The sequence below is a fragment of the Synchiropus splendidus genome, chromosome 3 (genome assembly GCF_027744825.2).
Source record: "Synchiropus splendidus isolate RoL2022-P1 chromosome 3, RoL_Sspl_1.0, whole genome shotgun sequence".
Classification (NCBI taxonomy): Eukaryota; Metazoa; Chordata; class Actinopteri; order Syngnathiformes; family Callionymidae; genus Synchiropus; species Synchiropus splendidus.
This window is the reverse complement of record NC_071336.1, coordinates 36,285,924-36,299,963: the sequence shown is the minus strand read 5'-3', so window position 1 is coordinate 36,299,963 and position 14,040 is coordinate 36,285,924. Positions and strand designations below refer to the sequence as shown.

Here is a 14,040-nt window from a genome sequence, read left to right as displayed (position 1 = left end):
CAGGACCAGCAGAGGAGCAGATCAGACTCCTCCTCTCCTCAGCTGCTGCTGAGTCTTGTGCCCTGAGGTGTGTGTGTGTGTGTGAGGGAGGGAGGGAGGGGGAGAAAAACCTGTTTCCAACAGTGACACATGATTTGCAGCCAACAGTTGCTCTACTCCAGTCTGAAGTTTCACTCTTAACTAGTTCACCAGCTGACACTCTCTCTCTCTCTCACACACACACGTCTGCCTCTCCGGCCTTGTGGGGACCTCTCCTCCTGCCCACAACCCTTTCCCCTGCCTCTCCACCTAACCAAGAAACATGTCCTCACAAGCAGGTGAGTTTCCAAAAAGTGGTCCCCACCCAAGTACATGCTCTCTCTCACACACACACACACGCACACACATGGTGATGGCGGAGTAGTAAACAAAGTCATGTGACTTTTGATTTGCTTTATTAATCAACAAGGAGCAAGGGGGAAGGTCAAAGGTCAAGGCCTACGATGGGCGAAAGGCGAAGCGGGTTATGGAGGCTAGGCTCCGCCCCCGACGCAAGGCGCTGCAGTGATCGGTGCGGATGCGCGGCAGGGGGTCAGGTGGCCATGTGATCAGGCCTCGATGGTGACATCCACCGTCCCGCCCACCTGCAAGATGCAACACATGGGCTCAGCCACCTGCCGACCACGCAGCGGCGAGGGCGGGCGGCGCCTCACCTCTCGCAGCTGCTGACAGTCCAGCAGCGCCCCCAGACGCCGCTGGCCCGGCAGGCGAGGGATGAAGGACTCCTTCCAGGAGAGCGAGGCCAGAGGCTCCACCACGCTGCAGGCAGACACAGGGCTGTGAGCCGTGCACCCCAGCAGCACCTGAGTGAGTGTGTGAGGGAGGGAGCGCGCTCACTTGTAGTAACGGGTCTTGGCGCTCAGCAGCCCCGCCCCCTCCACAGCCAGGTGCACCTGCTGCAGGGGGAAGGTGAGCGGGTTGGTGAAGGACACGGTGACGAACATCTCCTGGTTGACGCGAGGACGACCGCTGACCTGCCACAGACACAGAGACGGCCGCTGAAGGCTCCGGGGCCCGTGGTGCCCGCCGCAGGTCTCTTACCGTCAGGGTGAGCGCCGGCACCTGCAGGTGCACCACCTTCACGTAGCTGACCGTGTCCTGGTCCGCCTGACCGCACACGGTGAAGCAGAGGCTGCGCTGCGAGCCCAGCTGGGACAGGTACTCCTGAGCTGACACCTTCAGCAGAACCTGCTCCGCTGTGAGGACCAACGCTCAGTGTGATGGGGGGGAGGGAGGAGGAGGGAAGAACAGGGGGAGGAGGAGGAGGAGGAGGAGAACGGAAGAGGAGGAAGAGGAGGAGAGAGAGGAGGAGGAGGGGGAGGAGGGAGGGGGGGGGGGAGTGGGCGGCGGCACTCACTCTGATAGGCCGGCACGGTGATGCTGAATGGCTGCTCCTTCAGGTGGGCGGAGGTGACACCTGTGTAGAAGATGATGCTGGACGACAGGTTGCCCTGCACCGTCCTGGATTTGTCTCCCGCGTTCCGGAAAACCAGCGCCAGATTCACGTCCTGACCCAGCGGCACCTGCAGGGGGCGTCTTGGCGGGTCAGCTGCCTGCACGACTCCCCGACCGACACGTGACCCCGGGCCGCTCCCCGATCTCCCCCCAACCCTGGGCTTTGCGCGTCACCTGACCCCAGACGCCCGGCGTCCACCTCCACACCGGGCCAGGACACGGACCTGTGACCTGTGACCTGCGAGGAAGTGCCGAACAACAGGGAGACCTGAGGAACCAGGACGACTCGTCCTCCTCCTCGTGTCACGCGTCAGCGACCTGCAGGGTCCACCGCGTCCCACACCACTCGTGCAAGTGCAGGCGTATGTTTGGGCTGGCCTCAGCAGGTCAGGTGATCAGCGGCAGGCCTCCCTCTCTGAGCGAGCGCTGTCCCTCCCCCTGACAGCAGAGGGCGCCACCACAAGGCGTTAGCACGCACCTGCTCGCTGCTGATGACCACGCTGATGTTCGGCTCCGCCACCTCCGAGTGGTCGCGCTCGCAGCCGTACTGCTCGGCCTGCGCCATGGTCTGCTGGTCCTGGGCGCTTCCTGCCGCACACACACACACACAGGCGTCAGCGTGCGGCACGCTGCTGCGGCGCGAGGGGCGGGACCTTCAGGGTGCTTGTAGAGGGAGGTGATGTCCTGGGCGCCGGTGCTGCCCACCGCCTGCGTGCAAATGATGCGGCCCACGTGCGTCTTGTCCACCCGGAACGTCTCCATGTTCCCGTAACGGTCCCGCTTCCAGAAGACCACGTCGCTGTTGACCTGCGGCGGAGTCCGCAGCAGTTGAGACGCCCGCGCCCCAGCGGCGGCCTCCTACCTCAGCAAAGACGAAACCCGCGTCGAAGGGGTGGCAGACGCTGCCCTCCTTGATGGCGTTGACGGAGGCGGGACCACAGCGGAAATGTCCTGGAAGCAAAGGGACGTGGCGTGACCCTGGGGGGCGCGCGAGCCATGGACCTACCGTCGCTGGTCTCCTGGGGAGTGGCGTCCACGGCCTGCCAGCCGCTGAGGTGGGGGGGCAGGTCCACACGCACCATGAAGACCTCGTTCCAACAGTGGTAGTTCCTGGGGAGGGAGGAGGAGGGAGGAGGAGGAGGAAGAGGAGGAGAAGGAGGAGGGAGGAGGAGGGAGGAGAGGAGGAGGAGGAGGAAGAGGAGGAAGAGGAGGAGAAGGAGGAGGGAGGAGGAGGGAGGAGGGAGGAGGAGGGAGGAGAGGAGGAAGAGGAGGAGGGGGAGGAGGGAGGAGAGGAGGAAGAGGAGGAGGAGGAGGAGGGAGGAGGAGGAGGAGGAGGAAGAGGAGGAGGAAGAGGAGGAGGAGGAGGAGGGAGGAGAGGAGGAAGAGAAGGAGGGGGAGGAGGGAGGAGAGGAGGAAGAGGAGGAGGGAGGAGGAAGAGGAGGAGGAGGAGGAGGGAGGAGGAGGAGGAAGAGGAGGAGGAGGAGGAGGGAGGAGGAGGAGGAGGAGGAAGAGGAGGAGGAAGAGGAGGAGGAGGAGGAGGGAGGAGAGGAGGAAGAGGAAGAGGGAGGAGAGGAGGAAGAGGAGGAGGAAGAGGAGGAGGGAGGAGGAAGAGGAGGAGGAGGGAGGAGGAGGAGGAGGAGGAGGAGGAAGAGGAGGAGGAGGGAGGAGGAGGAGGAGGAGGAGGAGGGAGGAGGAGGGAGGAGGAGGAGGAGGGAGGAGGAGGAGGAGAGGAGGAAGAGGAGGAGGGAGGAGAGGAGGAAGAGGAGGAGGAGGAGGAGGGAGGAGAGGAGGAAGAGGAGGAGGGAGGAGGAAGAGGAGGGAGGAGGAGGAGGCGGAGGAAGAGGAGGAGGAAGAGGAGGAGGAGGGAGGAGGAGGAGGAGGGAGGAAGAGGAGGAAGAGGGGGGGCGGGGTGGACACAGCCCGCAGCTGTGAGCCACGCCCCCAGGTGCTGGAGGGGGGGCGTGGCCCTGACTCACCAAATGGAGTCTCTGGTGCGGCGCCGGTCCGGAGCCCCGTCCGGCTTGAAGATCAGATCCGTCTTCAGGTTCCCAGTGTTGTCGTGCGCCGAGTTGAAGTTGGTGATGACCCTGGACGGGACGCCGAGGCAGCGGAGGACTGCGGAGCAGAGGCAGAGCCTCGGTCACCAGGCCGTGACTCCCCCGCCCCCGGCCACTCACAGGTGTTGAAGACGCCGGCGAACACCCAGCACTGGGCGAAGCTGACTGGGACGCCGGTGTTGGCGTAGCGCAGCAGGATCTTCACGCTGCCGGTCCACAGCGTGGGAGGCGTTCCTCCCGAAAAGTCGTCGCTCCAGTTGCCCACCAACACGCCGTTGTCGTCCTGGGAGTTAAACTGCGGGACACACAGGGGTCACGGGGCCGAGGCCGGAGGTGGGCGCCGGCCGCTCACCATGGCGGATCCCTTCCGGACCAGCTTGAGCGCGCTGCCGCGGTTGCCGATGGGCATGCGGGAGGCGTCCAGGATGTAGATGCAGGCGTCCAGAATCCCTCGCTCGAACTGCGGAGACGGGAAGGTCAGAGCGCCGCCGCGCCGGGGCTCCCGCTCCTCACCTGCCCAAACATCCAGTTGCGGCTGCTGGTGGCGTCGGCGGAGCCCTGGAAGATGACGCCGTAGTCTTTGAGCACGTACTCCCTGCGGCCCTGCTCCTCGGGGAAGTAGACCTCGTCCTCTGCGGGGACAGCGCCGTTAGCCTGGGCACCGCGGCCAGCAGCGGGCGGCCGCACCTGGACACCAGGCGTTGAACAGCAGGTAGAGGTCGGTGGTGGCGTCGCGGCGCGTGCGCTGCAGCCCGGCGCTGGTCACGATGGCCACGTAGGCGCGGTATTTTCCCACGATGGCGTTGGCGGAGGGAACCACCCCCAACAGCACCGTGGCCCCTCGCTGCTCCACGATGCGGCCGGTCCAGCCGCCAGTGGTGCCGCCCCTGAAGGTCACCACCAGGAGCGAGCGCCGACTGGGCGAAGGGTTGGAGCCTGTGGGGGAGGGGCGGCGCCGCGTGAGCCGGCCGCAACGCGGGCGTGCGTGCGTGCGTGAGTGAGGTCACCGATCAGAAACTCCATCTGGAAGTCGTCTGTGGGCATCAGCTGCCGGCTGAAGGTGACCTGGACCACGAACTCCCAGCCGCGCCGCACCACCAGGTTCCCCGTGTCGTACGGCGTGGAGAAGTGGTTGGGCTTGTTGATGGACTGACACATGTCCAGGCCGGTCACGGACAGAGCGCCTGCACACACACACACACACAGGCAGGCAGGCGCTCAGCAGACGTGCCAGGAGGAAGTGATGTCACAGCCCACCGGCGGCCGGGGCGTAGGAGCGCGGCCCGCCCTCCACAGCGATGTCATCGAACAGCTCAAACTCGGGGAAGTCTTCTCCGTCGTGGATCAGGTTGGAGGTGGGAATCTGCGCGGAGGAGAGGAGCGCGGTGAGGAGGCGCGGCTGCGGACGCAGGAGGAGGAGAGTACCGGCTCCACGTAGCGCCCCTTGTGACTCTGCACTGGCTGGGTCATGCTGAGTCCAGGTCAAAGGTCACTCGCAGGAGGGAGAACTGGACTTGGTGGAGAAAAGCAAAGTTGAAACTTGAAGACTCGGCCTGGTTCATCGGTCCACATCGCTTCCTCCAGAGATAGACAGACAGTTGGACGGACGGACGGACAGTTGGACAGACAACAGGCAGACAGTTGGACGGACGGACGGACGGACAACAGACAGACAGACAGTTGGACAGACAGTTGGACAGACAGACAGTTGGACAGACAACAGACGGACAGACAGACAGTTGGACAGACAACAGATGGACAGACAGTTGGACAGACAGACAGTTGGACAGACAGACAGACAGTTGGACAGACAGACAGTTGGACAGACAACAGATGGACAGACAGTTGGACAGACAGACAGTTGGACAGACAACAGACGGACAGACAGACAGTTGGACAGACAGTTGGACAGACAACAGACGGACAGACAGACAGTTGGACAGACAGTTGGACAGACAACAGATGGACAGACAGTTGGACAGACAGACAGTTGGACAGACAGACAGACAGTTGGACAGACAGACAGACAGTTGGACAGACAGACAGTTGGACAGACAACAGATAGTTGGACAGACAGTTGGACAGACAACAGATAGTTGGACAGACAGTTGGACAGACGGACGGACGGACAGACAGACAGACAGACGGCTCACTGAAACTGGCAACTCGCTCTGGCGGCGATGATGATGATGATGATGATGATGATGGTGGTGGTGGTGGTGGTAATGGAGAAGCTGCTGAAGTCCGGCTCTTTTAAAGTCCATCGACTTCCTGTTTTCAGGTGACCTCTGGGTCGCGGTGACCTCTGCAGCGCTCAGCAGGAAGTGACACTCGTGTTTCCTCCCACAGGCCAGCGTCCTCTGGGCGGCTGCTTGGTGGGAAGTGACGACCACCAGGTCCTCAGAGGACACACGAAGTGCTGGTGACTGGCGTCACTGAGCAGATGTGCGCGAGCGTTTTGAGCGGACAGAGCGCGTGTTGCTTGTTGTTGTTGTGTGGTTTGTGTTGATGATGACGTGCGCTTGTTTAGTGAGGCTCGCGGGGACTCATACTTGTTGACACCTCGACTTGTGAGGACTTTTAGGGGGAGAGGACCCTACAAGGAGAGAGAGACAAGCATGTGCGTGTGTTTTGCCGTACTTATGAGGACCAAGTCTTCTACCAGCCACCTTCTTGTGAGGGCGTTTTGGCCGGTCCTCACAAGGTTGAGAGGGTCCCAGTCTGGTCCAGAGTCCTGCTTCAGGTGAGCCATGAGGCTGGGGAAAGGGCGATGGCCAGGAGAGGTCCTCACGAGGACAGGCAGACAGACGTGTGTGGAGTGTGTGTAAGCAAAGCATCAAGTCAGGCCGTTCAGAAGAGTTTAATGATGAGTCAGCAGCTCGTAACCAAGGCCGACCTAACCCGACCCGACCCGACCCGGGTCACGGTCAGCTGAGTGCAGTTCCACTTCCTGTTGGTGGCGCAGGAGGCTTCAGACCGTGGCAGGCTTCATCAGCGCTTGTTCTCCAAACAGCTGCTGGAAGTGGGTGACGTGCTCCTCGCAGTGTTCTCCTGCACACACACACACACGCGCGCGCGCGCACGCTCCGGTGAGTCCGGCCCGAGGGCAAGCGGGCAGGTGTGCGGTCACCTGGGTTGAAGGCCGGGCTCCCTCTCAGGCGCTGGTTGCGCTGCTGGAAGCTGCGGAACACGGTGAAGAACAACATGGCGTCTCCGGTCTGCCGCGCCGCGTCCAGGAACTTCCGGGCCGAGACGTTGTCGTGGCCGCCTGCCGGCACAGACAACCGGGCTGCAGGTGAGTCATGTGACCCAGCCGCACTGGCGGACGCTGTCACTCACCCACGCTGCGGATGAATCTGAGCGCGCTCAGAACCTGCTGCTTCGACAGAAGAACCTCCACGATCTCATCATTGGCAGTGGACAGACGCTGGACGCCAGCAGGGGAAGGTCAGTCACTCAGAGTGTGTGAGTGAGTCAGTGAGTGAGTGAGTGTGAGAGTCAGTGAGTGAGTGAGTGAGTGAGAGTCAGTGAGTGTGAGTCAGTGAGTGAGTGAGTGAGAGTCAGTGAGTCAGTGAGTGAGAGTCAGTGAGTGTGAGTCAGTGTGAGTCAGTGAGTGCGAGTCAGTGAGTGAGAGTCAGTGAGTCAGTGAGTGTGAGTCAGTGAGTGAGCGTGCGTCAGTGAGTGTGAGTCAGTGAGTGTGAGTCAGTGAGTGAGTCAGTGAGTGAGTCAGTGAGTGTGAGTGAGAGTCAGTGAGTCAGTGAGCGTGAGTCAGTGAGTGTGAGTCAGTGATCGTGAGTCAGTGAGTGAGTGTGAGTCAGTGAGTGAGTCATTGAGTGAGAGTGAGTCAGTGAGTGTGAGTCAGTGAGTGTGAGTGAGTGAGTGTGAGTCAGTGAGTGTGAGTCAGTGAGTGTGAGTGAGTGAGTGTGAGTGAGAGTGAGTGAGTGTGAGTGAGTGAGTGAGTGTGAGTCAGTGAGTGAGTGAGTGTGAGTCAGTGAGTGAGTCATTGAGTGAGAGTGAGTCAGTGAGTGTGAGTCAGTGAGTGAGTGAGTGTGAGTCAGTGAGTGAGTCATTGAGTGAGAGTGAGTCAGTGAGTGTGAGTCAGTGAGTGTGAGTGAGTGAGTGTGAGTCAGTGAGTGTGAGTCAGTGAGTGAGTCATTGAGTGAGAGTGAGTCAGTGAGTGTGAGTCAGTGAGTGTGAGTGAGTGAGTGTGAGTCAGTGAGTGTGAGTGAGTGAGTGTGAGTCAGTGAGTGAGTCAGTGTGAGTGAGTGTGAGTGAGTCAGTGAGTGTGAGTCAGTGAGTGAGTGAGAGTCAGTGAGTGTGAGTCAGTGAGTGTGAGTCAGTCAGTGAGTGTGAGTCAGTGAGTGTGAGTCAGTGAGTGTGAGTCAGTGAGTGAGTGTGAGTCAGTGAGTGTGAGTCAGTGAGCGTGAGTCAGTGAGTGAGTGTGAGTCAGTGAGTGTGAGTCAGTGAGTGAGTGTGAGTCAGTGAGTGTGAGTCAGTGAGTGAGTGTGAGTCAGTGAGTGAGTGTGAGTCAGTGAGTGTGAGTCAGTGAGTGAGTGTGAGTCAGTGAGTGAGTGTGAGTCAGTGAGTGTGAGTCAGTGAGTGAGTGTGAGTCAGTGAGTGAGTGTGAGTGCGCGTCACCTTCAGCATGTCCAGCGACAGCTGGTGAGCAGGAGGGTAGGTGGTCTCCAGCGACAGCAGCAAACAGGCCTGTAGTGCAGCAGAGTCAGACTGGAGCAGCGGCAGCTGCAGCAGCTGCAGTGACTCACCAGAGGCTTGGAGTCACTGAGGACGTGGTACTGGAGGAACTGGTGCAGCATGTAGAAGAGACTGTGCTGCACCAGCGTCTTGATCACCAGCTCATACAGGTAGTGCTGCGTGCACACACGCACACACACACACGCACACTCAGAGGAGTCTCAGGGCGGTGGTGGGGGGCGGTGGACCTCACCTGGACAGGGATCTGGAACTGGTTCAGGGAGCGGATGTACTCCATCAGGACGGCGATGACAAACTTGTGGGAGACGTCCTGCAGCGCACGCACACACACATACAGAGGTGTTGATCTCTCCCTGGCCTTGTGGGGGCTAGCTGAGTCACGCCACTGGCTACACATGCTAGCTGAGTCACGCCACTGGCTACACAGGCTAGCTGAGTCACGCCACTGGCTACACAGGCTAGCTGAGTCACGCCACTGGCTACACAGGCTAGCTGAGTCACGCCACTGGCTACACATGCTAGCTGAGTCACGCCACTGGCTACACATGCTAGCTGAGTCACGCCACTGGCTACACAGGCTAGCTGAGTCACGCCACTGGCTACACAGGCTAGCTGAGTCACGCCACTGGCTACACAGGCTAGCTGAGTCACGCCACTGGCTACACATGCTAGCTGAGTCACGCCACTGGCTACACATGCTAGCTGAGTCACGCCACTGGCTACACATGCTAGCTGAGTCACGCCACTGGCTACACATGCTAGCTGAGTCACGCCACTGGCTACACAGGCTAGCTGAGTCACGCCACTGGCTACACATGCTAGCTGAGTCACGCCACTGGCTACACATGCTAGCTGAGTCACGCCACTGGCTACACATGCTAGCTGAGTCACGCCACTGGCTACACATGCTAGCTGAGTCACGCCACTGGCTACACAGGCTAGCTGAGTCACGCCACTGGCTACACATGCTAGCTGAGTCACGCCACTGGCTACACAGGCTAGCTGAGTCACGCCACTGGCTACACATGCTAGCTGAGTCACGCCACTGGCTACACATGCTAGCTGAGTCACGCCACTGGCTACACAGGCTAGCTGAGTCACGCCACTGGCTACACAGGCTAGCTGAGTCACGCCACTGGCTACACATGCTAGCTGAGTCACGCCACTGGCTACACATGCTAGCTGAGTCACGCCACTGGCTACACATGCTAGCTGAGTCACGCCACTGGCTACACAGGCTAGCTGAGTCACGCCACTGGCTACACATGCTAGCTGAGTCACGCCACTGGCTACACAGGCTAGCTGAGTCACGCCACTGGCTACACAGGCTAGCTGAGTCACGCCACTGGCTACACATGCTAGCTGAGTCACGCCACTGGCTACACATGCTAGCTGAGTCACGCCACTGGCTACACATGCTAGCTGAGTCACGCCACTGGCTACACAGGCTAGCTGAGTCACGCCACTGGCTACACATGCTAGCTGAGTCACGCCACTGGCTACACAGGCTAGCTGAGTCACGCCACTGGCTACACAGGCTAGCTGAGTCACGCCACTGGCTACACATGCTAGCTGAGTCACGCCACTGGCTACACAGGCTAGCTGAGTCACGCCACTGGCTACACAGGCTAGCTGAGTCACGCCACTGGCTACACAGGCTAGCTGAGTCACGCCACTGGCTACACATGCTAGCTGAGTCACGCCACTGGCTACACAGGCTAGCTGAGTCACGCCACTGGCTACACATGCTAGCTGAGTCACGCCACTGGCTACACATGCTAGCTGAGTCACGCCACTGGCTACACATGCTAGCTGAGTCACGCCACTGGCTACACAGGCTAGCTGAGTCACGCCACTGGCTACACATGCTAGCTGAGTCACGCCACTGGCTACACAGGCTAGCTGAGTCACGCCACTGGCTACACAGGCTAGCTGAGTCACGCCACTGGCTACACATGCTAGCTGAGTCACGCCACTGGCTACACATGCTAGCTGAGTCACGCCACTGGCTACACATGCTAGCTGAGTCACGCCACTGGCTACACATGCTAGCTGAGTCACGCCACTGGCTACACATGCTAGCTGAGTCACGCCACTGGCTACACAGGCTAGCTGAGTCACGCCACTGGCTACACATGCTAGCTGAGTCACGCCACTGGCTACACATGCTAGCTGAGTCACGCCACTGGCTACACAGGCTAGCTGAGTCACGCCACTGGCTACACATGCTAGCTGAGTCACGCCACTGGCTACACATGCTAGCTGAGTCACGCCACTGGCTACACAGGCTAGCTGAGTCACGCCACTGGCTACACAGGCTAGCTGAGTCACGCCACTGGCTACACATGCTAGCTGAGTCACGCCACTGGCTACACATGCTAGCTGAGTCACGCCACTGGCTACACATGCTAGCTGAGTCACGCCACTGGCTACACATGCTAGCTGAGTCACGCCACTGGCTACACAGGCTAGCTGAGTCACGCCACTGGCTACACATGCTAGCTGAGTCACGCCACTGGCTACACATGCTAGCTGAGTCACGCCACTGGCTACACAGGCTAGCTGAGTCACGCCACTGGCTACACATGCTAGCTGAGTCACGCCACTGGCTACACAGGCTAGCGAGGCCAGTCTCATGAGCCAGGAAGCCCATGTGGGATTGTTCATCCATTCATCTTCACAGCTGTGTGTCTGGTTGATCCACACTCGTGGGGACATTTGGCCGGACCCCACAAGGTTCATACACTGGATCTGAGGATCAAAGTGACTGGGGTCCAGCTTGGGTCAGAGCCCTGGTTCAGGTGAGCCGTGTCCCCACCAGGACAGAGAGACAGACCAGTGTGTGTGAGTCACCTTCTTCTCTGTGAAGGCCGACAGGACGTGCGTGTACATGTCTGACTGGTCCACGACGGCCTGTGTTCGGACCGGACGCTTCACGGTGGCGGCGCCGCGAGCCGGGGCCGACTCCATGGCCTGCAACACAGAGGTGAGCGCGGGGGCGGCGGGGGTGGCGGCGGCACGCTCACCAGCGCGTACAGCTGCTCGGCCTCCAGGTGCTCCTTGTACACCTGGTTGAGTTTGTCGAAGACGGTGGCCACCACCGGGAGACTCCCTCGCTCCGACCCGTCCAGAACTGGGGGAGACACTGGTCAGTGGCCGGGTCCACACCTGACAGACAGACAGACGGACACGCACTCTGGCAGCAGACAGACAGGATGACCATCTTGCAGTCTTGGCGCCGTAACAGGAAGTCCATCAGCTTCCCTTTGTCCTTGAGCAGCCGGACGGTGGGCGGGAGCCGCACCTGCAGGTACCACAGGTAACCTGCCGCGCAGAGGCAGAGTCAGACGCAGAGGCAGACGCAGAGGCAGAGGGAGGCCTCACCTTCACTGGCGCTGATGATGATGTCCGGCTGGAAGACGCTCCAAGACGAGGAGTCTGAGTGGAGGTCAAGGAGCGGCGGCTGGGAGGCGGAGCTTCCGCGGGGCGCAGCCCCTTCAGAGGATACAGAGCTGGCAGGGCGGAACCACGGCGGGGCCCGACACGGGGACCCGGTACGGCGTGATGGAGCGGGCGGGCAGGACCGGCTGGTGAGTGTTGACGGCAGAGTCGGGCTCCTGCAGCTTGATGTCGAAGATGAGCGACGTCTGCCGCACACGAGGAGACACACGGACTCAGCGCCTGTCTGTCCTTGTGAGGACCAGGACTCTGAACCAGACCCAGTCACAGTTTGATCCTCAGACCTCGTGGGGTCCCCACACACGCACCTGAGAGCTCTGGTGATGGACCACCACCAGGTTGTCCACGATGTTGAGAGCAAACTTCCCCGTGGTGTTGAGCTTCAGCACGTGAGTCTTCTTGCACACGCCATCCCTGCAGCACAGGCAGCTCAGTGAGCGAGCGTGCGTGCGTGCGTGCGTGCGTGCGTACCTGGGCAGGTGGTAGAGGACCACCTCAGCGCCGGGACTCTGGGCAGATCTGGACTGGTGCTTCAGGTTCATCACGTACAGTTGGCCGTAGCTGCAGACACAGCGCAGGTCACCTGCCGTCCAACACCTCAGACACGGGCCGTCTTACATGGTCGCCATGGCGACGTCCCGCTCCGACAGACTGAGCTTGGCGGGTTTGGGGACGAGCGGAAGTTCGATCTCAAACTTGTTCATCTTGGCCACGCTGCCGTTCTGAGGAGAGAGAGCGGAGTGAGGCGCGGCGGAGGCAGGCGCGGCGGCGGAGGCAGGCGTTACCCTGAAGGTGAAGGGCTGCAGCACGTTGCCCTGCACCGTGGTGGACAGCAGGATGACCGCCAGCTCGGGGCAGTGCTGGTACCAGTTCACGTTGATGCTGTGACTCTTCAACAGCTTCAGGCTGCGCTTGTCAGGAAACACCTGCCCACAGGCAGCTCAGCACCACAGCTGGGCATCACACCAGCAACCCGCAACCCACCTGGTAGAACTCGATCCCCTGATCAGTGATGAAGACGATCTCGTTCCAGTTGGTCCAGCAGAAGCCCAGCACGCTGGCGTTCTTCATCTGTAACACAGAGGCAGCAGGGGTGGCTGGCCGGCTGGCGCCCCGCCTCACCACTCGCACTCACCTTACACTCCTGGGAGAACTGCGTGTGAGGGACGTCTGGCATGAAGTTGATGAAGTCCTGCAGGAGACACGGGCTGAGCCGGGGGGGGGGCGCGCGCGCGCGCGCGGCTGGCGGCGGAACTCACCACCGACTTGCTGCTCCTCTGCACGGCCAGGATCTTGTTCCCGATGGAGAACTTGATGCACTTGACTTCTCCTCGGTCGTCCATCCTGCAGGAGCACACGGCTGCGGTGAGTCTCACCACGGAGCAGCTCGGAGCAGATGCACAAGCCAGAGGAACCTGAAGGCCAGCGAGCTCTTGTCGTCCGGACCCTTGACCACCACGCCGGTGGCGCCGCCCGACCGCACGGCGAACACCTGCGGGCAGAGGCGTCAGCCGGCACCAGAGGGCAGCCGTGTCTCTGAGCGGAGCGGCTTGCTCACCTGCTTGTTGGCCTCGTCGAAGAAAACATTGTTGACTCCGGAAGCGTGCTCGAACTGCACCGGGTTTTCACAGAGCTCGAGATAATGCTCCTCACTCATGTTGCCGGAACTGAACTGTGCATCGCCAGGCGAGCGGCTGCGGTGACCTCAGGCTTCCGCTCCAATCCTTCAAAATAATGGACTCCTTGAACAGTTGCGGCGGTTCCGTGTCAAGGAGAGCCTCGCTGGCGTCAGCACCTGCCCGCAGCGCCGTGGCAATGCAGACACAAATCTTGGGCTGGAAAACGAACCCTGAGTTTGACTGTAATTCGTATAAGGAGGTTTATTTTGAAACCAAAAATAACTCCCGGATGTTGTTCAAGTCATATGACCCGCTGTCACGGGACGGTCACGTGCAGTAGCGCGCGCCTGCCTATCACTGGCTGTCTGTCACTGTGTCACAGCCCTATTTGCTTCTTCATCCCGTTTTGCTTCCAGGGATCAGTTATATGACGTCATTTCCTGTCCGCATGCGCACATTGGTATTTCAAGGAAACGAGGGTCTGGCCGTGACCGAAAACTGAGCCCTGGAAGCAAAACGGGATGAAGAAGCAAATCGGGCTGTAGGGCAGTGACACTACGCGTCACCGTCACAGAGCCGGAAGTTGTCGGAGCTGCCGGAAGCGTCCGCTTCTTTGGCTGCCAGGCCACATTAGCACGTTAGCTTGCCTCCGTAGCTCCACCCGCCTGTGGCAGCTGAGGCCACGGCAACACACA

The 14,040-nt window shown here is 60.6% G+C and overlaps 2 protein-coding genes across 2 annotated transcripts; both read right to left on the bottom strand.

Annotated features, from left to right (window-relative positions):
• Nucleotides 1-587: 587 nt before the first annotated feature.
• Nucleotides 588-5,113, bottom strand: LOC128756005 (coagulation factor XIII A chain-like). Its single transcript, XM_053860129.1, has 18 exons — nt 5,045-5,113; nt 4,809-4,950; nt 4,559-4,735; nt 4,239-4,487; nt 4,065-4,183; nt 3,904-4,011; nt 3,672-3,846; nt 3,471-3,609; nt 2,501-2,604; nt 2,357-2,445; nt 2,148-2,301; nt 1,973-2,082; nt 1,610-1,732; nt 1,397-1,562; nt 1,081-1,235; nt 877-1,013; nt 693-798; nt 588-623 (listed from the first exon to the last, which is right to left on the bottom strand). The coding sequence occupies exons 1-18, from the start codon at nt 5,111-5,113 to the stop codon at nt 588-590; spliced, it is 2,358 nt and encodes a 785-aa protein (XP_053716104.1).
• A 1,166-nt stretch (nt 5,114-6,279) lies between these two features.
• Nucleotides 6,280-13,903, bottom strand: rmc1 (regulator of MON1-CCZ1). Its single transcript, XM_053859120.1, has 20 exons — nt 13,285-13,903; nt 13,142-13,218; nt 12,986-13,070; nt 12,862-12,918; nt 12,711-12,797; nt 12,512-12,652; nt 12,345-12,448; nt 12,198-12,287; nt 12,035-12,140; nt 11,776-11,914; nt 11,652-11,705; nt 11,463-11,591; nt 11,294-11,400; nt 11,121-11,240; nt 8,500-8,577; nt 8,318-8,422; nt 8,190-8,258; nt 6,891-6,978; nt 6,682-6,819; nt 6,280-6,602 (listed from the first exon to the last, which is right to left on the bottom strand). The coding sequence occupies exons 1-20, from the start codon at nt 13,381-13,383 to the stop codon at nt 6,523-6,525; spliced, it is 1,953 nt and encodes a 650-aa protein (XP_053715095.1). The 5' UTR covers nt 13,384-13,903; the 3' UTR covers nt 6,280-6,522.
• Nucleotides 13,904-14,040: the final 137 nt, after the last annotated feature.